At 38.0% G+C, this 27298-nt stretch overlaps 1 protein-coding gene across 2 annotated transcripts in view; it reads left to right on the forward strand.

Moving 5' to 3' along the window:
- The window catches only part of KLHL13 (kelch like family member 13), an 85866-nt gene that overhangs the window by 49542 nt on the left and 9026 nt on the right, over positions 1 to 27298 (forward strand). For both annotated transcript variants that reach the window (XM_082289549.1, XM_082289550.1), the window contains 4 exons: positions 12120 to 12261; positions 13451 to 13583; positions 13840 to 14036; positions 20247 to 21042. In XM_082289549.1, the coding sequence (XP_082145675.1) occupies positions 12120 to 12261; positions 13451 to 13583; positions 13840 to 14036; positions 20247 to 21042 (1268 nt within the window). The remainder of the gene's footprint in view (positions 1 to 12119; positions 12262 to 13450; positions 13584 to 13839; positions 14037 to 20246; positions 21043 to 27298) is intronic.

Below are 27298 nucleotides of genomic sequence, written 5' to 3' on the forward strand. Positions count from 1 at the left end.
GCAACTTACCTAGAGAGTAACCTGATGATCAGGTCACATATATTTTATTAGAGTTTTTTTTGGTCTGTGTACCCAATAGCTGAACTGTGCCTTAGTTTCCCTGTCTCAAAATGCTGAGGCTGGTGGTTGTGAGCAGGTTTGGCTTCTTGGATGAAGCACCTATGTACTAAGTGCTGCTGCAAAATGTTTACTGTCTTGCAGCTGTGCAGCTGGGGTGGCTTAGCTCAGTCTCTGCTTGGAAAGTTTGTGGTAGTTGGTGATCTGGAAAAATGAGTGTGAGGAGCTCGTCTTGGAGAGTTCTGTGCTGGGGGGAACTTGTGGAAGGGTAGTACCTGAAATAAAGGACCTGCAAAAGCTGAGGTGTGATGAATTTGTAGGTGAGGATGTGGTTCTGTTACTGGGAAGTCTGTTTGGTTTGCCTGGTCTAGTACCCCTTTCCTGGCAATGGGAAGGAGCAGCAGGGACTTGCTGCCTCTTGCCTGGTGGCATTGTATACCACCAGTTATTTAGTAGGGATATTTTCAGGACATCCTGACTGCAAGAGGGAACTCTTCGCATTATTCAGAGGGTGAAGGGTTCCGCTGATGGGGAATGCACACATTCCCTGTCTTCTGGTGAAACTGATCCAGAGTAGCTTGAACTTTCCCCCAAACTGGAGAGATCCAGTGACATTGCATAGGTGAAATTAGGCACTATTAGAATTGGAACACTGGCATGTACCAATATGTGTAGGTGTAGTGTAGCTGGCTTAGTGCATGAGTTAGGAACGTGCAGCTGTGGGTACATGCATACACCTTTGTCAGGCTGCATTTTCTTGCACGGCAATTACATTGCTGGGATTTAGAATATAGATGACTTTTGCCAAACATTGGGAAAGCTGTTACAGCAAGTTTATGCACCACTAGTCAAATCATATTCATATTTGTGGTTGTGTTGCCTATGTGGAGAGAGACCTAGGTGACTTCATATATCATGTGGACAGTGTCAGCAAGCGAGTAAGAGGCAAGGACAAAGTGAGTAACACAGAAAGTGAATAACACTTGAAAAAGTGGTGTTCCATGGCATCATAGCTGTTATTTAACATGGTCGCCAAATGTTAAAAACAAAAAAGCAACAGGGACTGACATAAGCAGAGGTTAAGAATTAAAGCACTACTATAGTGAGGGTGAGGAACAGTTCTGAATTGTATTTAACAGTTTTGAGGCATAAAGGAACGTGAGTCCCAATTATTGTTCACGGGGCACGGCATCTCATACATTAAGAACTAAGAGAATTCTTTCTTATTCACACCAGTAATGTCGTATTTTTTTAAAAAAAAACTGTGCACATCTTCCATTAACACAAATGGAAACAATGTTTGTGGAAACTCAGGAGATTAAAGTGCTATGATGAGCATCTACAAAAAATTCAATAATGCAAGAATACTATTTGCAAAAACACTTTACAGAGGATTGTTCTATTAATGTTGTGTCATGCAAGAATATTCTTAGCTGCTTTTTAAAAATTTAAATGTTGAATTAAGTGGTTTTAGTCAGCTGCATGCCAATTTTAAAGATAAGTAAAATAAAATAAATCTTAATTCAGTATAATCAATTTGTAATCTTAGTGCCTTCTATCCTTTTACATGGAATAGTGTGTTGGTATTAAATGGTAGCTATCCTTTGCATGTGTTTTCATAAATAGCTAACAAATGTTAGGAGAAATAAACAGATGTGGTATTCCAAATATATTGCTATCAAAGGGTTTGCAACACTGTCTGTCTGTCCTGAGTCACGTGGTTGTGAAATTTTTCTGATCGGAAATGCTTTGCGCTAATGGAAATCAGGTACTGTGCAGGAAAGTAGAATAAATTCTCAGTATTCTGGAGTAAGCAGCATTAGTTTTAGCTGCTTATATGGTTATATAAGTTAATGCTTTTGTGTCTTCTTCCAACTATCTGATTTGCTCTACAATTGAATTTATGCTATACAGTGATATATACTTAAATGGGAAAAGGTGTGTGTGCGTAATTCATCAGACTACCTGTATTAGTTCTCTTTGGTGAGACTACCCTGTGCATGTCTGCTGCCTTCAATGGTCATTTTTGGTAAATGAGCCCTTTTGTTGGGCTCCTGAGCATTTGGCAGACTACACAATATTCACACTCACCTGTCTTGGGCAAGATTTCCATTTTATGACATTCCTTCCTAGATACTTCAAATTTCAACATGTTGAAAGTCCATGTGCAGCTCACCTCAAATATTTTTTAAACTGATCTGACAGTACATGCAAACAGATTAATTTAATGAGTGGGGAGTAAAGGGGGCTTGTATCTTACTAGTAGGAGACTGCTTTTAATCCCAGAAATTTTGTGTATGGAGTTGTCTTGGTTTTGAAAGACAGGTGTCTGCTAAGGAAGGCAGAAGCCTCCCTTGAAGTGGCAGATGTAACCCCTTTCCCTCCGAGTTACTATAATTTTGAAATCAAGGGCCTTTAGGCAAAGATGTGGGAAATACGAATAACAGTTCTTTACTATTATATATATATATATATATATATATACACATATATATATATACACATATATATATACATATACATATATATATACATATATATATATATATATATATATATATAAAAAACCAGTCAAACAAAACAGCAATAACCATGGCAGTAACAGCAAATAATCACAAACCCAGTCCCAGCCTTCTCAGCTGTCAGGCCCTTTCCCCTCGGGTGCAGTTCCGCTCGCAGCCGGCAGGGGCGCTGGCGGCTCCCGGTGAGCAGGGCAGGTGCGATGGTTCCCCCGCGGCTGCAGGGGGCGCTCCGGAGCGAGCTCGGGGAGCACGCGGCACTGGTGCCCCGGGATCCCGGGAAGGGATGGGACAAAGGCTTCACAAACCCCTGGGCAGCCGATCCCAGTGTCCGGCCGGACCCTCGGGAACGGCAGGGATGAGCACAAATCCCAGGTGGCAGACGAGATGTATCCAAACGGGGAACCCCCCGGAGGTCTGGGCAGGCAGGGCGAGCACGGCTACAACGCAGCAAAGGCTCGAAGCGACGGTGGGGCAGGGCGGCCACAGCCCGGCCTCCAGCGGGGCAGGGAGGGCGGCTTTGGGATCCCGGTGTTGTTTCCAGCAGAAAGAAAAGTAGCGGAAGCAAGCAGATTCCTCTCTCTCTCGGACGCAGAGAGCGAACTGACCCCACACCCAGGTGAAACAAAAGGAGTAGCCAGGCACACCCCACCCTCAGTGGGTAGCTCTTTGTTTTCTTAAGTATCCAACGATCAGCGATTTGTTCCCTTAGCAACATGGGGGGGGGGGCGAGGGAGGAAATTCCTTTAACAGAAAAAAAACCCCCAAACCTCGGACTAAACTAAAACCCCAACAGGAGTTCTCCTTTGTGCCTGTTGATCTTTCTTCTGCTCTTTATGTAATAGTTATTTCAAGAGATTATTCTAAGTTTGAAATGTGAAATTTCGTTGCTATAGTAAACCGATAAAAATGAGGAAAAACCTCCAACTTGTTTGTCATGGAGTCTCCCGGGGCTCATGTTTTTTCTGGGGAGATCTTATAGGGGATGATGTAGCTAGCAGATCCCCAGATTGACACGCTTCTCCTTATACAGCGTGATGTTGCAATATTGGCATTGTGTTGTGACATGGTTAAACATCTTTATTGAATTATCTAGAATTGTTACTCAGCCTGTTCTGCCAGCATGTTAGTTCTGCCAGTTTGTTATTTTTGCCATTATTTCTTTGTTACTGTGAAAAAAACCTTGTTGTCCAGTCACATTCTACTCATTGACTTTTCTAGTATTTTCTGTTAACATTTGGGTGGGGCTACCTATGGATTTTCAAAAAGTGCTTGGTGAATATTTGGGTTTTAAAATAATAGTTGCTTGTTCTAAATGGTAATAATGGGAATTTTAGTGTAATAATGTGTAGCTATCACACTAAAGTGGAAGTGCACATTATATTATTGCTGTAATATTTTGTCCAGCAGTGACAAAGATTGTAACAACATCTAAATTGCAAAAATGTGTTTTTTCATGGCATGAACAAGTCACATGCCCTCATCTGGCATGCATAGATCTAAATGCTTTATCATATAGGGGAAGAATATTTTACAATTGAAAGTAATTAATGGCCCTCTACACCCTCTCCAGCAGACTGCAATAAAGGAATGCTAAAACATCTGTGAGAAGCAACAGAGCAAGATAAATGGTAGAGAAGAACACAAACCCTAATGTCAGAATCTTACTGACTTTTAAGGTATCAGAATTATTCTGACCAGTATGTAGGGAAAAACCCTCCAACACAGGAATACAGTGGGATGTATATTCTGTGACCAAATATTGAATGTGCAGGTGCCTCTTTAGACTTAGATTTCTCTCTAAGGAGCCATTCTGTTAACTTACTGACTTGTGTGTGAAAACCAAGGACACATAAGGTACAACTGTAATCTGCTGGTGCATGCATAATGGTTTTTGTAAGTGTTTTGTGATACTCAGGAAGTATTAAGCTGCCTAGTCAAAATTCTTAACTTTTGAGCACTTAAGACCAAATATAAAGAGCAGAAAATAGGTGCAGTGTTAGTCCAGCCTAAACTATGAAACCTCTGGCTATTGTATTTTACCTTTTTCAACATTAAAGGAATAAAATAGTTCTCCTTATGTAGAAAAGCTACAAAATGTGTATTTCCTTTGCTTTTTCTGTTTCTAACAGTAGGAATCAATAGACAAATGCCAACTTTAGCAAAAAGTCATTAGAGAACTGTTTCTAATTTGGCATCATCAAACAATGTGAGCCCGCAAATTTAAGCTACTAATGGTTCAATGAATGCAAACCCTTTGTCAAACAGATAAATGTGGATGTGATACTAAGGCTTCCAGAGAGATTGAATGCTGTAAGGAACAATAGCTTTATAGCACTGACTGAGCCAAATACTGCTTTATTTCTGTGGAAAACAAATTTGAATTAACCAGTGGGCTGTAATTATGCTGCAAACAGCTTGAGACCTGTGATTGTTTAGTTGTTTAAGAAGGAATTTTGAAGAGAATATTTTCTGTTTGCATATTCTTGGGAAATCATACCAAAGCAGTTGATGATGTTGCTCAGTCCTCCTCTTCTGGCTTTGTGGCAACTGATCTTGTGCTGGCTTTGGTAACAGTGTGGCATTACTAGAAGGTGATACAAAAAGGTTTAAGTGATGTTGGGAGTATCTTTGTTTCTGTGTTCTCCTACTTTCCATTGAGATCCACTGGTGCTGGGAACAGTAACAATGTATTCAATCATCTGAGTGTTTATAGTAGCTCTCATCATTTCTGTGGATGTGGGCTTGTGTGCTTGGGCACAAACTTTTTCTCAGTATGGTGGTTGTATGTTGAAGTCCAAAGAGACTTGACTGTATTAAAAAAAAAAAAAGCACAAAAAGGAAAGGTTAAGGCTTGGCATTTAAGTACTAGTCTCCAAAACTTTGCTTCTAGAAATAGCTTCAGTCAGTTACCTGGAGCCTGACTGTGGTTGAGCATGGGTCAGTGTCCCTGTCCTTCAGGTGAAGTTGTGTTTGTTGTTCACCTTGTGGCCTTGCTGCCTTTGGTGATGGTGCTGGCAGAGTTGCTCAGGCTACATTGCTTCTGTACTGACTTTCCCTTCACCTTTTTCATCTGGTCACTGCAATGCATCTCATGCTGTAACTGTGTCAGAACAGCAGGTAAAGCTGGTGCACTGCCTGCCTGCCTCTGCTCATCAGTGTGTGCCTAGAAATGACCTTTGTCCTTCTCTGCTGATTTTGGGGGGTTTGCAAGTCCTGTATCCTCATCTCCTGCTTCCGTTAGCCAGAGCCTTGTAAAAGTAAAAACTCACTTCTCACTGCTTTGGTCTATTATATAGAGCCTGTTTTTATTTTCTCCTTTTACAGAACACCCTCAGTTTGGAGGAAAGGTGGAAAATGTGGCATCTCTTTGCTTTTTAATTTAAGTAACAGTAAGTTTTATTTTGTGCCTTTCTCCTGGAGCGGAGATTTAGAAGAGCTCAGTATGAAGTTACTAAACAAATGTTTTTAAATGTTCTGCTGTTACTGCTGCCCTTCTAATGTATGAAAAAGATCAGGTGTAAAAAATGAAGTATCAAAATATAAACATCAGAGCATTGCCCAAAATGAGCAGTATTCGGCACTAGCTGCCACAGCTGTTTTAGGAGATTGCATTCACAGTAGTTACAATGCAGTGATAATTTACTTGAGGCAGAAGGTTTGTAAACTTCTGGTTGTGGTGGCCCCTTTCAAGTGAACAGAATTAAATAGCATTTTAAAGAAATTCAGTAGCCTGACAAATACAAAGTGTTTTTAGTTTCGGCAGAAGCCTCGAGTTCATCTAATAAAAATATGGTCTTTAAACTGTCCAGTAAAAACAGTGACATCTGAAGCTGATAGCGTAGGACAACTGGTCATAGTGATAAAGGAAAAAAAGGCATGATTCCCACTCCTAATGCACTGTGTGTGTCACAGAGATGATCCATGCAAAGCAATTTAGGTCTTGCCTTCCAGTGTTGTTCTTGTGTTTATCCTACATTTGGCTCTTAAGCAGCAGTGGTGTCAGTACCTGTGTGCCCCAAGGCAAGAACTGAAGTTTGAACCTACTGGTTGGTCTGTGAAGAGGAGTTAACTTGCTTTGTCAACCTACTGCAACAAAAATGACTTTTCTCTTTCTTTTCTTTGGTAGCTGGAATTGTAGATCTATTTTAAAATATGAATTTGTGTTTCCTATAGAAGCTTTTTTGCAATAAAAAACCATCAGCCAAAGATAAAACTGGTTAGTTTTACTGGGTTGCCGATACCATAAAAGAATTAAATTAGAAATTCTTGATAAAAAATAGTAGTAAAAGGAAGAGATGCTATTTTAGGCAAGGACAAGTATAAAAGTAACTTCTTCACCTGAGTAAAGGATTTTCTGAAATTGTATGAGTAGAAGATATGGAATGGAAATGTGAAATACCATGATTGTATATTCTTTTCATCTACTTTATATTAATATTTGGATTTCTTAAAAAAATATTATGAGATTTTCTTTAATACAATGCTGCCACATCAGTTCTGCTTACTGAGCTCCAAGGTGGCCAGGTACTTTGTTGGGAAATTCCTGAATTCATTACTCATGAAGTTGGAACATCTATTCATAGTGGGAAGATAGCAATATAGTCAATAATTTTTTTTTTTTGAGACTGATCTTACTAAAATAATTTTTGGCAGATTAAGCATATAAAGTAAAAAATTGTTCTATTTTTAATAGTAAATGAGAGTTTTTTTGTATTTAGTGGCCTTTTAATTAATAGGTTCATTAGCGAATTGCATGCATAGGTGCATGCACAGGATAGCCCTGTACATGCCCTGTACAAAAAACCAGGGTTTTTTTTGATAGGTTGTAAAATCATAAATATTTGGCTTGCAATAAGCATAATCTGACATTGAAATCTCTGTCCTTATTACCTGATGAATACCAGTGTCCTGGCAAATGCCAGGGGTGATTGCATCGGAAGCCATTTTACCAGTGACCAGAACACCTGTGGTCATGGTTCATTGAAAAGTAATTTGACAGAGAAAATAAGGTTATAGTCCTTTCAAAAATGAGCTATTGAGCTTCACCAAATTAAGAACTCACTCTCTGGCCAGTGTGGCTTTGGCAAAGCTTTTACTGAGTTATGTAAAGACTGGGTTTTAAATAAATTGGAGAACATGCACTCTAAAATATCTGTAGCTGTAGGCTGATGTCCTTACTTTGTTTTCAAAGAGTCCCTACAATAGTCTGAGAAACATGAATGGATTACTGATGGAAATGAACAAATCCTTAATAATACTCTTAGTTGCCTTGTTTCTGTTGCATCAGAATGAACTCAACTATTTCTGAAGAAAACATAACAGAATATTGGTTTATTTCATTTGTGCCACTAAACTCTAAAAAATGGCGACTCCGTAATTAGAATATTCTAGTTGAGAATAAAATTTGTCACAGTTTTCACACATCTTTGCTTATCTTGGGTCGCCTGGATGCCTCTGAACCGTTTTAACAGGTTAACAATTGCTAGTGGTTTAGAAAGCAATTTGCCTCTGTGAATCATGTTGTAACTCCAGCCAGTTAAATCTGTCAGTATTTGCTGGAAAGTTAAAGCATATTAATATCCATATAATGCACACTCCATTTTCATCACTACAAAAATACCAGTTGGAAGCACTTGGAGGATTAACTTGGAGTCATGAGAAGAGCATGTTTGGTTACAGCCTCTAGGAAAAAACTATGCTGTTGAAACTTTAAAGAATCAACATGCGGTTAGAAAGTAATTTCTGATTGAACCTACTTTGTGATAGCAACTAATTAACCTCTGGCACCTTTTTCTGAACTACAGGCCACTGCTTCCCAGAGGTTGCAGAAAGTCAGGCAGCTCCTCTGCCTTCCTCTTGCAGTGTTAATATTCATTTCACATTCAACTCCCAACATTCTCTTGTTCTTACTACTATGATGTTCAATCCTCTCCAGACCAAGTGTGTGTTGAAGGTGGTTTTAACATCCACATTTAAAGCAGCTTGTTGTGAATTCTCACTACATGTTACTGTAGTTTTAACTTCTTTTAATTTTTGTTTCCTAACTTTTTAAAAGTCTGGTTAAAAATGGTACTGGTGCACTTCTTGTTTAATGATTTCTGTTTATCAGAACAATAGAATTAATTAGAAAGTGAATTAACTTTCTCCTTTGATAGTATGCTTAATTGTGATACACTGTACTTAAAGTAGAAAAATCAATATGTTTACATTCATTACTATTGAGTTAATTATAGTGCTTAGTAGATCTATGTTAATGAATGTAAATAATGCCTTTGGTAAGTGTCCAAACAAGACAGATCTACTGACTGTGGTTTTGTTGGGAATTCATTTGGACATTCAGTGCATTTCCCGTCTGTTCCGGGTGTGAATGGCAGTTATTTCTGAAGCTTGATTTTACAGCCCCAGCAACAGAAGCTACATTCTGAATACTTTAAAATTTTGTTGCAGGGTTGTAGTGGTATATGATGCAATGCTTGGGTTTTGCTCTGTGTGTATTACTGTTAACACAGAGCTTAAGCACTGTTGCAGTTTCACTTTGTCTTACAAAGACAGGTTTTTGTTGTGTGAAGATAAATGCTGAAGTGCTACAAAGCCAGTGACAAAGGCATAATTTGTGGTCGCTCTAGGAGTGCTCTTTCCCTCTTGGTGAATGTCACAGGGCTGGAATTCAGGGGATAGGTGCCTTATTGCCAGGTCTTATTGCTGACTTGCTTTGGAACTTCTGCCAAACCCAGCTCCTGAATGTCACCTTCTGCAGAAGGGAGAGGGTGCTCAGCCCTCCAGAACTGTTAAGCTGTAGATTAGAAAGGTGCTGTTTAACAAGAACGAAACAAACAAAAATCCCCAAGCCCCCACAAACAAACAAAACCCACATCACTTTTTTTTTTGTCATTGTTTTTCAGATACAAGCCAAAACCCATATAGGATTAATATAATCTGCCTGTCTTTATTCACATGGAATCATACACAACCAAGTTAATGTTTAAGACTAGAATTGTAACAGTTACATTCTGGTGAATTTTTATAGTGTGGAATTTGCAGTTTTTAATGCTGTAGTCACATGTGCCGGTTTCTGTCCATGCATAACAGCAAATGTGGAAGAGAAATAGTGAAAATCTTTTCTGTAGAAGAGCTTCAGGTGGTGAGCTTCTGAGTTTATGTGTGTGATATAGAGAACTGCTCATTATATATTGAAAATCAGGTAGAGGAAATAACTGCTTATAGCCACACTGGGCATGTTGAATGTGTACTTTTAGGTATTGCCAAGTATTTTAAAATTTATTATATCCTTTCTGTTGACTAAGCAGTTTTAACAAAGTATTGTGTTCTATAGAGGGTAACCTGTAGAGGACACAGAAGTTGTGTGTAATGTTCAGAAAAATGCTTCCATTATCCCAGCTGTTCTTGGAATAAATGAATCATAGTCAAGGTCTTTGCCTTCATTTGTAAAATTTATGAATTATGCTGTCTGTCAGGAAATCAAGTAGCAATGTGGCAAACATGGCAAAAAGCCCACCCCAAACAGCCAAGAAGGTTGGTTTACTTGTCTATTTCTTTTCGTAATGATTTTAAACGATGTGTTCATTTTCTGTTTTCTTCTGAGTTCAGAGAAAGTAGTTTAAATACTCCTTCGTGTAACATCTATCTGATCTGACATTTTGGGAAGATGCTTTGAGAGCAGAGAGTCAGATTCATGCTTGTTGAATCTGTTGTTCTTCCCACCCACGCTTGCAAGTCTACCCACATTATTTCATATTTCTTCTTAGAAAGACATGTACAAATTTAGAGACTGGATGTCCTTTGAAATTATGTAAGACTCTTGCCTCCATGCGATTGTATGAAAACTAAAACAAACAAAACGCACCAAACCCAAAACACCCTAGAACAGAGTGAACAAAAATATTTTGGGTCGTGAGCTAGCAACTTGCTTTGCTGCTCTGTTGCATAGTTGTATTTGTTGGATGCAGAGATAGTCTGGAGAGCCCTTTTCTAAGGTATACCCTGTAAACTTTGTTTAAATGACTCTGGATTTGTTTTATAAAATAGATAACTCTGTTTCAAAAATAGCACAAATCTTGCATGCTGCAGTTCATCCACATTAGTTTATTCAGCTGAGTACATTAGAAGTCACAGCTATTTAGATGTACCCTTGTTCCTACAATGTTATGTCTGTGTGCATAAAATTTCACTGTTTCAAACCCCTGTACACTGTTGAATGGTGAATTTGTTTTGAATATGTTTTTGTAGCTGACCTTTCGTACTCATGGGTTTGAACAAGGCACATTGATGCTATGAGGGTAATATGTGAGTTTCAGAAAGTGCTCTATATGGTCTTTGTACCTGAAGAAGGTGGGGGTAAATATTTTTTAAAAAAAGGAAATTATAAAAATTATTTTTCTTCCACAAATTCCAAATTTGTCCTCACATAGTGATCATAATCAAAACTGGGGAAAAGGAGGGGGATTTAAGCACATTCTTGTTACCTAATTTCTGAAACTAGCTTGGAGGCCAGTGTTTTAACCTGCATGTTTAAAATCTGGAAAACTTCTTGTATCTGAAATTTGCAGCAATTACGTCAAATGACCATGAATCTTTTTTGATATAGGGAGTCTTTATTAACAATGGAGATGCCCTCTTCTGTGGATTGACAGCTTATGTTTGCTAATTAAAACTGTGTATGTATTCATTATACCTCTATCCAGGCTCATAGGTAGCACATTAGATTCCCGAAATTACAGAAACTAGTTGTTGTTAATATTTCTGTAGATGAATTTTATTTACATTGTAATAATAATTACAGGTTAGCATAGTTAGGCTCTCAGATATAACCTAATTTACATCTCAAGATTAAAATAGTAGGCTAATAATACTGCAGTAATTCTTTAACAATTCTACCTAAAAGTAGCTCATCCTGTCTAGATTTGGAGAGTAAGTGCTTGGAATCAAATCTTAAATTGAAATTATGAAGTGTTTCCCTGCACATTAGCAAAATACTGGATATCATGTCCTAAAAGAGTTCTAATTGTGTGTTTCTAAAAGCAGGTTAAGGCTGCAGTTTGAAACTCCATGATGTATATTTTCTATTATGAATAGTCATGCATGAATGAGGTAATGCAAGCTGTAAGAATGAAAATACTTTCTTTAATATTATGCTTAGAGTTTCAATGTTTCACCAGTTTGCATGGAAAAGCTAAGATGCTTGATTTTGGAAACCAGGTGAAACCTCTACAAGCATCCTATAATACTGAAATGTAGAAATAACACACTGTGCAAGTGTCTAAATCAGGGAGTCAGGGACGGAAGGAAAAGGAAAAACTTAGTAGCCAAAAAGTACTTACACCTTTTTAGAGACTGTTAAGGCTTCACTTTCTTGAATTAGCTGAAGGGAACCACTAAGGACTGATTCTGTTGCCTGGTGATTTTTTTTCCTGCAGCCTCTGTGCTGTTGCATTTCATCCCAGAAGACTGTGGGTTTAGAACAAAAGATCACTGAATGAAAATGAGTTCAGTCTTAAGTTTTCTCTGTTCCAATTTTCGTAGATCTCTGGTGGAAGAGGAGGATCCTCATATGAAAATATCTCTTGGTAACAGCGATATGGGCGTCTCTGCCCATCTACAGTCTTCAAAGACAGGAACCACAAGATTTTTCACCAGCAATACTCACAGTTCTGTGGTATTACAGGTAATTAAATATTCTCATGCCTGTATTGAGCTGTACTGAGAATTTTGGCTGCTCTAAACAATGCATCCACTCAATAGATTTTATCAGTCTAGTAATTTCTATAAAGCCTCAAAAATCCTCATGTTTTTGTGCTGTCAGTGCCCATAAGTAAGCATTGCTTGGGACTTCTTTTCCTGTGAGGTAGAGGTTCAGCTTTTAGCAACAGCTTGGAAAAAAACCCCTGGCCTTTTCCTGGGGTCATATCCCAGTCCACTCTCAAGTTCTAAGAGGTAACAATGTTTAAACTCTGACCTGACAGCTGTATCAAAGAAGCTCACTTAAATATCATCATGTGATTACATTAGACATATCCCTAAGATGGCAGAGCCCTGCAAGGTTTGTTGTAATGCCCTGTGCTGGGTCTGACTATGGCACTACTGTGTGGTAGAGCACCTGTAGAGACAATATTTACATTCTTGCTAATATTAGAAAAATACGAGTTTGAAGGAAAATGTTTTATGTTTGAGCTTCTGTTCCACACTGAATGAAGGAGTATATTTAATCCATCCTCTAGTATCCACAACTGGGTACATCTTTGGAGGAAATCTTGTTCTAGGAAGCTGCTGTAGATGACTTTATTCTTTATTACAGTTAGATGTTATAAGTAATTCAGACGAGATCAGATGCATAATGGGAGCTTATTTTGGAGTTTTTAGCCTGTCAGCTTTGATAACAAATTTGATAATCATAGAACCAGATAACAGCTTTCCTTTCAGGCCACAGACTTTTGCAGCCTGTTAGGTTGCAAACCCCTTAAATTGCTATGGAACAGAATTGTATCTAGCATGCAAATGTGACCAGAAGGGGTAGGTCCAAAAAAGATAGCAGTCCCTACCTGAAACAACTGTTATTGTGAAAGCTTACAAAAGAAACTCCTTCCTGAAAAGGACTTAATTTTTGGCCCAGTGTACTTTGCATTCATCAGCTGTATCTGGAAAATAATGATTATTCTGCTTGTTTTCAATGAATAATAATCATTGATTATATTAGAGATAATGGTTTTAAGATGATGAATTATTTCTTGTCACTTTTTTGGACCTTCGGTACATATGTACATAAAAGTAAATAAATGTTTACGTAAGGGAAATAAAAGAGATTCCTACTCTCCTCCCAAATCAAAGGGACGCTTTACATTGTGCTTTTCCTGCAGGGTTTTGATCAACTTCGAGTGGAAGGTTTGCTCTGTGATGTGACGCTTGTTCCTGGAGATGGTGATGAGGTGTTTCCTGTCCACAGAGCAATGATGGCTTCTGCAAGTGATTACTTCAAGGCCATGTTCACAGGTGGTGTTTTTATTAAAGCCATGTACTGCTGTCTCCAAATTGCTCTCATTCGGGCACTCAGACACAAGTTCAGTGCTGTGTGTGAATCAGTCCATGATTGCAAACAACACTGGCTACTAAACATCTCTTTCTGTACTGTTGCATATGGGGTTTTTAAATTAAATTTTAAATTGATATTTTAATTATCTCTAAATTTATGAAGTAATTTCAACCCCATCAAAACTATCATACACATTTACCTGCATGTTTGTTTCAGGAGGAATGAAGGAACAAGATTTAATGTGCATTAAGCTTCATGGTGTGAACAAAATAGGCCTAAAGAAGATCATTGATTTCATCTATACTGCAAAACTTTCCCTTAACATGGACAACCTTCAGGATACTCTGGAAGCTGCCAGTTTTTTGCAGATTTTACCTGTTTTGGACTTCTGTAAAGTATTTCTTATCTCTGGGGTAAGACTATTTGTTTCCCATTTACAATGTTTAAGGCCTTGGTATGTAGTTTTGGTTTTTTTCTGTAATTACACTTACATAATAGTCACAGTTATGTCTAAAACTTGCCATTATTCATGATTTGGATTCACAGCGAGCAAGTCTGCTTTGTAGTTTCCTTGAAAAACTTCGTTTTCTTCTGAGTATTATGTACAGTGTGACTTTGATACAAGTGTTTCACCACATCAAAATTCTTCACTTACATGTCTGATATGTTTCAGTCTCCCTGCATGACTGCACTCACTCTTAGCATTAATCCGCTTGCTGCATTCATTAGGTGTGCTTCAGTTACATTCACTTTATTGCTATATTACAGCACTTCATTTCAGAATGGGGGTGCAGTTATCTGTTTTCTGACTTAAACACAGTATATAAGCAATACCCAGACTTTCAGTACCCTTTCTTGCCCTCCTGTCCTGCCAGAAAAGGGGAGCACCTGCTCTGTGGGGCTGTAGAACAGCAGTGGTGCAAAAGCTGTGCTGTCAAAGCAGTTCTGCCCAGAGAGACACTCTGCAGTTATTTTTAATGTTTCCTAGGGGTTTCCTAATGTTGATGTTAATTGCTTATATACCTTACTAGAAATCTGACTTTAACAGGAGACTGGTGTGTTCCACACGAATTACAAGTATTATTTGGAATTCAACTTTTTGATTCTATAATGAGAAATACAGAAGCAGGTATTCCTGTTGCTCTGCAGAGTACAGGCTTAGAAATATGACCTCCCTAACTGAAAATATGTACCAGGATTTGTGCAAACAAGAGGACTCCAAGCTGGTAATAACAGCAATCTGTTTCATACGAGGTGTTAAGAGACATTTAGGCTTGATAATGCCCTGTTTTGCTTTTAATTTGGAAATGTTTCCAACTGACCAGTCATCTGATAATGTTGTGATAATGTTTCATTAAGCTTAATACTCTTCAGTCCTACCCCACCTATTTTATATTGCTCAGTGGTTTTTCACCCTCCAAAATGATGCCTCTCCAAGTTTGACATTGCTATAAATACCAGCTTGGAAAAAGGTCTTGGTGGTGCTTTGAATCAGGTATTTGAAAAGGGCTCCCTCTGATGGGAACTGAGCCCTGGTGACGCTGTGTTGCCCTTTCTCCTTTCTGGGTAGGGCAGCTGCTTGTTTATTTTGTTTTGTTAAGGAAAGAACTTTTTTCATATTAAATTGTGTTGCTGTTTAAAAATGCTCACTCTCTGAAAGTATGTTCAGTTGTGATGTTGACTCAGTCACTGTTTTTGTTCAAATAAGAAGTATCTTGTTTGATACTGCATTTTCAAAAGATTAGGAAGGCTTTATTAATTCTCTTAATTTTATTGATTTTTTTTTTTTCTGGAGTACTTTCATTTAGACCGATGTCTAAGGGGACGTAATCTCATTCATGGTATAGCTCTAGAGGAAGTACAAAATTGAGGTTGTGCTGTTAGTCTAGTTATGTTCTTAGCATCCTTATATAAAGAATTTTTGAATGACCTTACTTCTGAATTTGTTGGAACAAGAGTTGGTGTGCAAATGAGCTTCTTTTCGAAGGAGCATTTCTGTAAATTAAATGAATATTCTGAGCAAGTATTGAGCTTATTTCTACTGAAGTTAATTGGCTTGAGAGCTGATGTAACCATTCTGAGACAAATGCTTAATTGTCTTTAAATTGTCTGGGGAGTCCATTATTAAACGATTATAGAAGTCAGTTTATGTAAGGCATAATGTAATTGTCTACTTAAGGATAAGAGGATACTGGAAATATTTACAAAGAAAAACTGAAGCTTAAGGTAACAGCTTAATTTGTGTAACAAAAATAATGAGACCTTCAAAGAATAGAATCTGTTGTAGCTGACTTGAAAGTGTTTATTTGCTCTGCATTTACACCCTTCCTGTCAAGTAGCCCATTGCTCTGATAATCTTTGCTCTGCAACCAAATAGATTCTCAGAGAAACAATGGAATACTTCCTAAGATGTTTTCAGTCTTACTGTTACTATTGGTTTAAAATAATAATAGCTGTACAATAGTCTAGGAGTACTCTCATGTCCACATCTAAATGAGCCATACATAATGTAACTAAAATTCATAAAAATGGCATGGAAATGTGTTCAGAGTAGTGAGTTCTAGACACAATACTGATTTTGCAAAAGTAGCAGCAGTGTACAAAATGGAGAAAGATGAGAAACTTATCCAAGTGAATTATAGCACTCAGGAAAATCACAGGGTAGAGGGGAAGGGGTTGTTACATGGTAATTAAAGAAAACATTCCCAAACATTGAAAATGAGTGTCTTGGCTGTACCTCCATAAAAATTTTATTCCTTCTAGAATTTTGTGCTTTACGCTTTTGTAACTACTAGGAAATAGTCAAATATGGAGGGCTTAATACTTGAAAGTCGTGTCTTGTCAAAAACTTGGTTATCTGAGGATGGAGCAAGTTAATCTGTTTTATGGGAGCGTGGGATTTAACCCTGACACCAGCTCTGACAGCCACCAGAAATTTGACTTTTGTACTGCAGGGTTACAATGAATTCTGTTTTCTGAGCTGGTCAAATTTCTGTGCTGTTTCTTCCGGGCTTCTGTGTATGGGAGCCCACAGGAAAATTGAGGGTTTCAGGAGTATGTTTGCTCTTTTAACTTTGACCCTTTGAAACACTGTATTAAGTGCTTCAGTGTCTAACAGTCATTGAAACAAAACAAAGTTAGACACCGGATTGTTTTGTGGTACTGGGTTTGAGGGCCTGATTTTTTGTGCATGTTACTGGTCTTGATCTGTTCTCCAAGGCTCTCATACTTACAATCATTTTGCTGTCTCCAGTTTTGTAGTATTTTATAGTGAATAAGTTTTTATGCGAGCTTGGGAAGTGGTTGCTTCAAAATTTCAAAGAATTAAGTGAACTGCTTTCTCAAGAAAGTACTTTGGCCTTTGGTTTGGATTTTTCAGGTTGTCATAACACTGTGCTGTGCTTGACCTTTCTTTTTGGAAAAGCTTTTTAGTATTTTCTGCAACTTCTGCTTTGTAATGAGCAATTGCAATGTGAACGAGCAGCTCTGCTCAGTAGTCAAAGTCCATGTAAAATAGGATTTATTTAAATAAAATTCTCAACTCCTTGTGCAGCTGCTTAGCTGTTTGAATGTTTATGGCTTTTAGCTCTTTCCTTGTGAATATTTTTACTAGTTACTGGATACACTATACAGTCAGTCTTATATTTTCACCTGGTATTTCCATTCCTCCTGTTTACTTCAGTGGGATTTCCAGAGTAGCAGTTACTTCTCTTTGTTGAAGTGCTCCTGATTGACTGACTTCCACACAGGACTATAGCATGAGTCAAACTCCTAAAAAAACCAAAAACTCCCAATGTTTGGGTAACTGAAGTATTTATTTTAATAGCATTATTGTACTGAACTCTGTCCAGTTTTGAATATTCAAGTAGAAGTAGCTATTGCATTTCTTTCTGTTGAATGATTTTTTTTTGGCTTATGATTTAAGAATCTCTAGAATATATATTTTTATGACTGTTAAGTCTTTGCAATATGATTTAGCCTGGTACATTGATTATTATCTTAGAGCACAGTAAAGAGGGTAGTAGTAATTTTGCAAGAAAAGTAACCTCTAAGACAATATTTAATATGGCACACCGATTTGAGGTGAGTGGTGGAATTTGATAGTGAGCCAAACATAGTGTACAATTTCATAAGCATAATGAGAAGTACCTGCAATCATATATGAAAAAAACAACCCTGAGTGCAGTATGGTCCCAGTGGATTAATAAAGGCGGTATAAAGTAAATTTTTTGAGAATCAGGGATTGACTGGAAACTGCTGATGCCATGTTCATCAGTCATTAACAGTGTGTAATGTGTCAATAAATTTCTCAAACATAAGAAGTCCAGGAATATGCCCAGTGGCATAGATTTACAGTGTAGCATAATTATGGTAATACATAATTTGATGCACGCTGGGCACTTGATAAGTGGCAGCCAGTCAGCAATAGCTCCAAATACTTCATTGCATCCTGAACATGTGCCAATGGTACAGAACCTGTACAGGTTTTGCTTTGATCTTTCAAGTTCAAGTGTGCCTTTCTTGCATATAATAATATCTGACTGCTTACTTTGATGTGGAGGAAGTGCTGCATTTCTCTAGTTTGGTGCCAGTAAATGTATTGCCAAGAATTTTTAAATACAGTAACTGTATAGCAAGAGTTAAGATTTGTGGTATACTGCAAGTCAGCTGTTTGTTATGGGGTGATTTTTCCATTGCTTTATGTTTGTAATGCAACTTGAAAGAAATTTTAGAAGTAAGAATGTTCTATTTAATTTACTTAATTTATGGCATGCAGTTATTTCCATTATGCAGTTAATTTATGTAAATTAAAATACCTAAAAGGAAGTGTGCAGAAATTAGAATCATAGAATGGCCTGGGTCTGAAGGGACCTTAAAGATCATCCAGTTCCAACCCCCCTGCTCTGGACAGGGGCCTTCCACTAGACCAGGTTGCTCAGAACCCCATCCAGCCTGGCCTTGAACACTTCAGGGATGGAGCAGCCACAGCTTCTGTGGGCAACCTGTTTGATGCTGACCCTCAAAACCAGTCAGAGAATGTTTTATGGGCTGTTGCTAGTTGGCGTGATTATATTTTGATATAAACAATGTGGTCTGTCTTATAATACAAAAAATTATTTCCATTTATATAAAGCACAAATATTTTCATAATAGAACTCCTGACAGTCTGCTGCACATTTATGTTATAGATAGGATCTGATTACAGGATTAGTAAGCATTTCAAGGTGTGTGAATGAAGACTGGATGACTGTAGATCTTAACTCTAGGGCAAGTTAGATCAGTTTCTAGCGAATTAAGAAAATCTCCTCTTCTTGTACTCATTAGACATTTGAATTGTCTGGTATTAAAGGACAATGATCAGATTGAGTTATACAGTATTAAAATCTTCCAATCTCTGTCATGATCAGAAGGTCATTCGAAGGTTTTTGAATTCTTAGGCTGTGGTTGGGTCATAGTCCTCAGTCTTTATAATCTTTTAAAAATAACCATGAGATTCATAAGCTTCAATTCTGGCATTACAAATATAATGAGAATCACAAAGTTGTGGAAATGGTTGACACTGAGTAGGGCTGACATGCACAGAGACTAGAACATGTGTAAATGGAGCTTGGATTGGAATAAGGTTTGAATGCAAAAAAGCCGCAATTCTCAGCAAGAAGCATTTGATTGACTTCCTGTGCACGTGTACCAGAGAGCTTGCAGAAATGAACTGACTGGGTTCACTGAAAACCCACCAGAAGTTATGCCCCATACCTGCCATGTTTCTGCCTCTTTGTGCCTTGGATCCCAAATGACCTCAGAAATTCAGGAGCCAAAGATATAAAAAGGTAGATGCAGCTACAGTGTAAAACAGATGATTACCGAGGTACAGTCACTCGAGTACTGAGTTAAATTAGGGTGTGATCCATACTGCTAAAGCATTTAATGAGCTGGGTATTTTTAGCAGAAATCCTCCTAGGTTCATTCTTTTAAAAAAAATTGTGTATAAACTAAAATCATTACCTTTGTCTTATTTTTGACATGTATCTAATTTGAACAGAGTCTGTAAGAACACTGCTTTGATTTATTAAAGATCCATTTTTGTTTTGAAGGAATGTATTCATGAGATTGAACACTGTAAATATAAGTTGTCTGAAATACGTGGCATGCAGGGGTTAGGTGTGCCATTCTCTTCAGTTTTATTATGCCAATACAATTTTAATAATGTCAGAAAATGTCGAATGGTGAGACTTTTGTTTTGCTCTCTGTAACCTTTGGCTGATCACCTCTCCCTTAACTTTATTTTCCACATGTCTTTCTTACGAAGATATTTTCAGAATTTTTCCAAAGATGAAGTGCTATATAATTGTTATGCATCATCATTGTATAAGGCATTTGACATAATGTATGCCATCTGCTTGTTACTTGTCTCATTTCTTTCCTCAAAATAAGAAATAAATTGGGTCTCCCTTTGCAGTCATGAATATATATACTTCATTGAATATTTGGTTATGTGTAAATCACCTTGAGCATTGTGAAATGCTGAAATATTGCTGATTCTACAGTATTCATTAAATTTTACATTATCATTTAGACACCAAATTAAGAAAGTGTTTTGATTCCTTTTTCTGTTTGCTTAATAGGTTTCGTTGGAAAACTGTGTTGAGGTTGGGCGAATTGCCAACACATACAATCTCACAGAAGTGGATAAATATGTTAATAATTTCATTCTGAAGAACTTCCCCGCATTATTAAGTACTGGTGAATTTGTGAAACTCCCCTTTGAACGTCTTGCCTTTGTGCTTTCAAGTAATAGCCTTAAGCACTGCACTGAACTTGAACTCTTCAAGGCGGCATGTCGCTGGCTACGCTACGAGGAACCTCGCATGGAGTATGCTGCAAAGCTCATGAAGAACATCAGGTTTCCCCTGATGACACCCCAGGATCTTATTAACTATGTTCAGACAGTGGACTTCATGAGAACTGACAACACCTGTGTCAACTTGCTTCTGGAAGCCAGCAATTACCAAATGATGCCATATATGCAGCCGGTGATGCAGTCAGAGCGGACGGCTATCCGCTCAGACAGCACGCACCTGGTGACCCTGGGGGGAGTGCTCAGGCAGCAGCTGGTGGTCAGCAAGGAGTTACGGATGTATGATGAGAAGGCCCACGAGTGGAAATCCTTGGCTCCCATGGATGCACCGAGGTATCAGCACGGCATTGCTGTGATCGGGAACTTCCTTTACGTGGTCGGGGGCCAGAGCAATTATGACACAAAAGGAAAGACAGCGGTGGACACAGTCTTCAGGTTTGATCCTCGCTACAACAAGTGGATGCAAGTGGCATCTTTAAATGAGAAGCGGACCTTCTTCCACCTAAGTGCCCTCAAAGGACATTTGTATGCAGTCGGAGGTCGGAATGCAGCGGGTGAGCTAGGTGAGTCCTCCTGGAGCCAGCCCCTTGCCTTTTGTTGGGCCTGGAAATACCCTGCTGCCCAGGGAATGGGTGGAGAGAAAAGTTGATGTCATTGGAGTGCTGCTGCTTTCTGGAAGTAGTTCAGATGCAGAGGGGAATTTGTCTGGATAGTATTAGAAGTTAATTTTAGAACGGATCCCACAAAAAAAAATTCCAAATACGTATGTCTTGTGTATTGATGCATAACATCCAATGTCTTGGCCTTTGCCATAAAACATGAAGTAAGTATGTATGTCTGCCTGTGAAGTGTGGGGGAATGCAAATGCAGTTTTAAAAAGAAAAAAAAAATTAATCATTATTTCCGCTGAGAAACTAAGTCCACTCCTAAGGGATACATGGCTCTAGCCGAAACTCACTGTTGAATGAACATTACATTTTAAAAGACACAAATTTTCTGGAATAGTATTTGAAATGCCAGGGGGTTTTTTGGTGTGTTTTTTTGGTCTTAGTTTAATGACAGTGACTTTTTTCACTCACAGATTAGTGAGATTCTGATACTCTGATGTTCTGGACTTTTTAGTTATTAAAAATCTTATATTTCACCTATGATCTTTTGAGTACACAAGTAACTTATTTGTATGAATGACTGAATGACTCAGTCCTGGTGCCTCTTCTTTTCCCCCCTTGCAAATGATACTTAATTTAGCTTGACCAAAAAAAAAAACCCCAACCCATTAAAAAAAAAAGGAACAAAAATCCCCCATATCAATTTCCGGGAAACAAGATAGAAACAAAGAATAAATACATGATAAGTTATAATTTAACAAAAAAATGCAGAGGATGACCCCTGTTAATCTACTGCGTTGTGCAAAGCCATAGTGATGTGCCTTTAGTCAAGTCTGGGATAGTGGACTCAATTGTAAATTTATCTGTGCTTTAAAATGGAAATGTTACAGAGATTATGCTTGGAAGTTTAGCATAATATTATATCTAAACCAGATACAATATCTCATTATTTAGTTTGCTGCTTTCAGCCCAGTACTCAACTGTCCTTGCAGATCTTCGTGGCTTCTGCCTCTTGCTTTTCAGAAATGCACAAGTATCTGTAAGTGCAGTGAGAAACATTTTTAACTGAAACAATACAAAACCTGATTTCTACTGCAGGATCTGTGGCTTCTTAAAATTACTGCATCTTGGTTATTCACATACACAGGGTTTTTTTCATTGTCATGTTGCAAATTTTCATAGGAAACATACAGTTAAACTGCTTCCACCACACAGAAGTGGCCTGGCTTTGCTATAAATTTAAAATCCCTTCCAATGTTTGATGAAATGGGACATTTAAAAACGCCTCCTGTTCCAAAAAGACGGGAAACTGTTTAGCAGTAACTTGTTTTCCCTAGGCAGCCATTTTCTGATGCTGATCCTGAGGTTTTCAGAATTTTTTACTATGTGTCACTTTATTTACCTGAAAATACATCCTAAACAATCTCAATATCCTGTAGAAGACCGAATGTACAAACTAGCATGTATTGATCTTTATCTTGAGTATCAGAAAACCTGGTAAATAGCTTCAGTGAGCTATTTTTTTAACAGTATGAATTAATAGCAGATAATCAGATTGCTGACCTTGCGTACTATACAATCTGAAGGGTTATAAAAATGTCAGTGAAAAAGTTGCAAGTTGACAATTTTGTCAATATTTCATATTGACAAAATCAATATGAAGTAATACTGTCACTAAGCCAGTGCAACCTGTATATGAAGGGGGCTTTGAGGGCAGCGTTACGTTAAATTAGATCAAGCAGTAGCATTCTGCTGACCTCAACTCTTCTGCTGTCTTTAATTAAAATACAAACTTTATCACCTATCGAAAATTCTTCTGTAAAGATATCATTGAAATACTGTAGCAATTTGCACACGGACCTGAAAAATGCCACTGGATCAGTCTGTGGGAAGAGCACTCTAAATGTTAAATATTGTAGCTGTCTGATGCTTTGATTTGAGGCTTCAGGTTCTTTCCTTGTTAATTGTGAGGCGAGTCACTTTTCATTTTCATGTTTCTTTCATAAACCTTGACAACTGGAAGATGAAATCCAGCTTAAACTTCTCATTCTCTTCAGAAGAGGAAAAACTCTCGGGCTTTTCATAGAAGAGAAGGTCAAATATGTGTTGGACAGGTATTAAAGAAGTTGCCCTTGGGTTCAAACTAATTCCAGTCTGTTGTTAGAGAGGAAAAATTCCCAAAACCTGAATTCAGCTTTCTGGAAGATCAGCTTTTATGGAAAAGAGCCAAAGGATTAAAGTTACTAAAACTAATTATTTTTTCTCCCGACATTCACAGGAATAAAAATTATACTTTTTTGAGGCTTTTATCAAGCCTTTTCAAAACAGTTTTCAGATGTTTCATCTTCTGAGAACTTTGTAAATGCCACTTTCTACATCTGTAATACTTGCTTTAGTGTAATAATGAGCTGCTGTTTTACCAGTGCATGCCAATGAGAAAAGTTTGGTTCACTGGAAAGGATGAGTGAATGCCCATGTATGTGGTACATGTGTTGGACTTTGGTAAATGTATCCTTTAAATGTCCTGAATTATGATATTACAATTTAGATTTTTCAACCCTGTGACAGCTTAGGGCTGTGCAGAATTAAGCACCACTCCTGGAAGGATGGTAGATAATTCTGGTTAGTTCTCTTTAAACGCAGGCAAGGCAGGCACCTGCCAGAGGTATTCCTAGAAGGCAGGAGAACAGCACTTGGGCTCAGGGAGGAGCCCAGCCTGAGAAAGCAGGTGTGCAGAAAACGAGAGTTTTTGAAAAAGAGACAAAGGGAAAACCAAGTGTGGCTCCCAAAAATACTTGTGAAGCAGAGCACACTGGCAGATTCCAGCTGAATGCTGGAGACCATTTTCTCTTCTGACAAGTAGATTTTTGTAACTCATTGTAAGAGTTGTTGTGCTGCTTGATGACAGCAGAAGCTGTGCCTGTAAGTACTAGAAAACTTGTGCATTTAGGTATTTTCCAGATGCTTCAGGCTCTGCTCTTGATAGGCTTGAGTAGAGCTTTGGGTTTTTATATATGGGCTTTTCCTGAGCACTTAAAGGGATGTTGGGTTGTAACCAAACCACAGATTCATTTATCACGCTGCAATAAAGACAGAAAGAGAAAACCGGCAGTCCAGGCCAGTTACCTGTTCTTTTGACCCTCTGCCCATCAAGTTGGAAGGTTTTTATTTTCCAGATGCCCGCTATGATGTTGAACCCTCCTTGTTTATGTAAAAACTTCCCGTGTGTGTGTGTGTGTGTGTATATATATATATATATATATATATATATATGTATATAAAGATATAGCTAATATATTTTAAATGATGTTGTTTGATATGCATCAGTACCCAGTTGGGCTGTTTACTGTCTGAGTAGTGTTGTGAATATCAGACCAGAGTGTGAACTAGAGGACCTCTTGTGCAGAGGCTTATTTTAGAATGGCTCCTTGCTATGCTAGGACAAAATTAGTCAGGACTATTTAACCAAGCAGCTTAGAGTTGTACAGAAGCAAGCTGTATTATAGAAATAATATAACAAAATTAAGATCCTGGGTTTTGGGACATTACAGAGTTGCTAAGTGCTGCTGTAATAGACCTCAAGACGCTTTAGGAAGCTGCTGACAGAAAAGTGTTAACTATCTGTATACTCCTCAAATAGCATCACAGATGGCACTATAAAATGAGTGCAGGCTGAAAATCCCTTGGGACTGCTAAAGCTTTGTGTCTTTTTGAGATTGCTTAATTCTATTAAAATGAGGCCTGTCTTCCCTGGATTATGGTAATGAACATATCAGATGTTCTACTGTTAAACATAAAGCCTGGTCATGGTGTTGGGAGAATGAATCCATCACTCTCATTTAGGTGCGTTAAAGTAGCAGTTTTAGAGTGTTTTGTGAACTCTGCTCTGTCTGGAGATTTTGTAGAGAATGTCCTGATGTCTCTCTTAAATTATGGGCACCTTTAATAGCTGGAATTTTGAATATTTTTTTCCTTTCAGTGCAGAGGAATATCTTGCTAAAAGAAGTTGAATGACCTTGCATTAGTAAGGTAACAGGGAAGCAAGTATGTGGATCAATCTAACAGAAGAGTAGGGTTTTTCAGCTGGAAAGTGATTAGCTTTGTTTTAGAGCACAGTGGATGTGAGATTTGAGTTGGAATAGTTTGTCTGAAATACTGTCAGACAGTACCTTAGCTGTGCTGGGAATGTTCGAGACAGTTTTGAAGCCACATCAGAATGTGACGGGTCTTGGACTCGGCATCATCCTTTCCCAGATAAATAATGTCTTTACAACGTGGTGATAGTGATGGCAGTAAGGTGGACCAAATTCTGCATGTTTTGCCTTCTTTTGCTAAAGGGTTATTTTGGCTATGTCTTCTCTCTTAAATGCAGTTCATAGTGCAGAGTGAGGCAAAACTGTCCCGTGTTGAATATCATATTCATCTGGGTGCTGCTGGCTCTGCAGTTGCTTTGCACATCTGCTTTTCCTTTGCACATCCCCTGCTCTTCCTGTCCTTGGAGTGTGTTAGAAATACAAGTTCCTCACCTCAATGCAGAGTGGAAGCACTTTGGGAAAGAAGATGTCTTTGTTTTTGTGGAAGCAGTAGAGTGATGGTTTTGGTGCAGAGGAGCCGTGAATGGTGGGTTGGACAGGGCCGTTCTAGGGGTGGAACTGGGACAGCTATATTTACTTGCACATCGAATCTGCTTCTTTCTGGTTTTGAAATTTCTGCACATCTTTGCTTCTTACTGCTAAACAGAGCAGAGTGGAAAGGAGCTTTCCTTTTAAAAAAAGAATATTGGTATGGGTGAATATGTTTACGAGAGTGAGCATGGGTTTATTTGGGGATTGGGCAAAAACTGCATGTGGTGTCAAGGTGGCACTGCACAGAAACACAACTCATGGATTTAATTTTAGGCGTCATTTGCGGAATCAGTTCTTTGTGCATTCGCTGGATTTATGGCTAAGTCCTTGATAGATACAGAAGATCTGCAGGTTACAATTTTTTTTCAAGAGGAGATTTCTATCTTTATTAAGCAAATGCAAACAACCAAGGCAGATCTCTTAGAGTAGACTTGGGAACTTGCCCATATGTTGGACAGATTTTTTAAATCAAAAATTTGGTACATCACCAGTACTGCAGACACACAAGACTTTGGTTACTTTGTATTGGTTTGTTATTTTTTTGTCACATCTTACACATCCTGGAGGTGGCAGAACTGGGAGTCCTTGTGTGAGGCACTCTCACAGATCCAGATGCATTTCAAGATTTCATTACTATTTTGAAACAGTTTCAATTAATTATGAAATTATTAATTTCATACATGCAAATCAACATATATAATTTGTTTAGAAAAAAGCAGAATTTAGTGTGTTTTGCCTTGTATCATGAACCTAATGTTCTGGAATGGCACTTTCCTGTATTCCATAAATTTAAATTTCAGCTCCTATGTGGGGAAAAGCTGAAGTAAATCCAGTGTGCTGTAACAATTTAACAATTCTTATGTGCAAAACAGATTTTTTTATTTTTCACTTTTAGCCTTAGATGATGCTGAACTGATTGTCAAACAGTATTTCTAACATTGGAACTGGAAGCTTCTATTTTCAGTGTGTGTACTTGAGACGCTAATTGCATGGAATTACACATGATCATCTCATTTTGCAACAATAAGGAGGTTATGCATCAACTAAAAGAGAATTTAGAAGGTCACTCTAATGTGCTCTGTACTAATTTTTTCATGACTAGGGATTTTTTGTTCTGTAGTCTGAGACCATAGCTATACTTCACTCAGCCAAAATGATCGAGGATGTTTTTAAAACAGCTTTGGAGTTTGGGTGTGGTGTCTTACATTCACTATGTAAGTGTTACTGTGTGATGTTCTTTACTCGTCTGGTCCATAATTTTGCAGGCTTAAACTAACACTAACTAGATTCTGCCTTTATAATAGCAAGTTTTTCAGATTCTAAGGGTATTTTTTTTCTCTCGGTTGATGCATAATCTTGCACTCTTAAGTCATCATCACTGATTCCATAGAGCTGACTCAGATTTTCTGCCCTTGACTCAATAAAAACCTTGTTTTAGAGCAAATAAAATGCCACTTTTAAAGACAGATTCGATTTTTCTATGTTTAGTTCATTAACATCCAACAGAGTTTAAGCAGTCTTTATTTTAATTATTTAAAATGAGATTTGTCTTTAAGATAACTTAATTATTGACAGTTGTTCTGTGC

This window comes from Coloeus monedula (assembly GCF_965178545.1).
Source record: "Coloeus monedula genome assembly, chromosome: 12".
Taxonomy (NCBI): domain Eukaryota; kingdom Metazoa; phylum Chordata; class Aves; order Passeriformes; family Corvidae; genus Coloeus; species Coloeus monedula.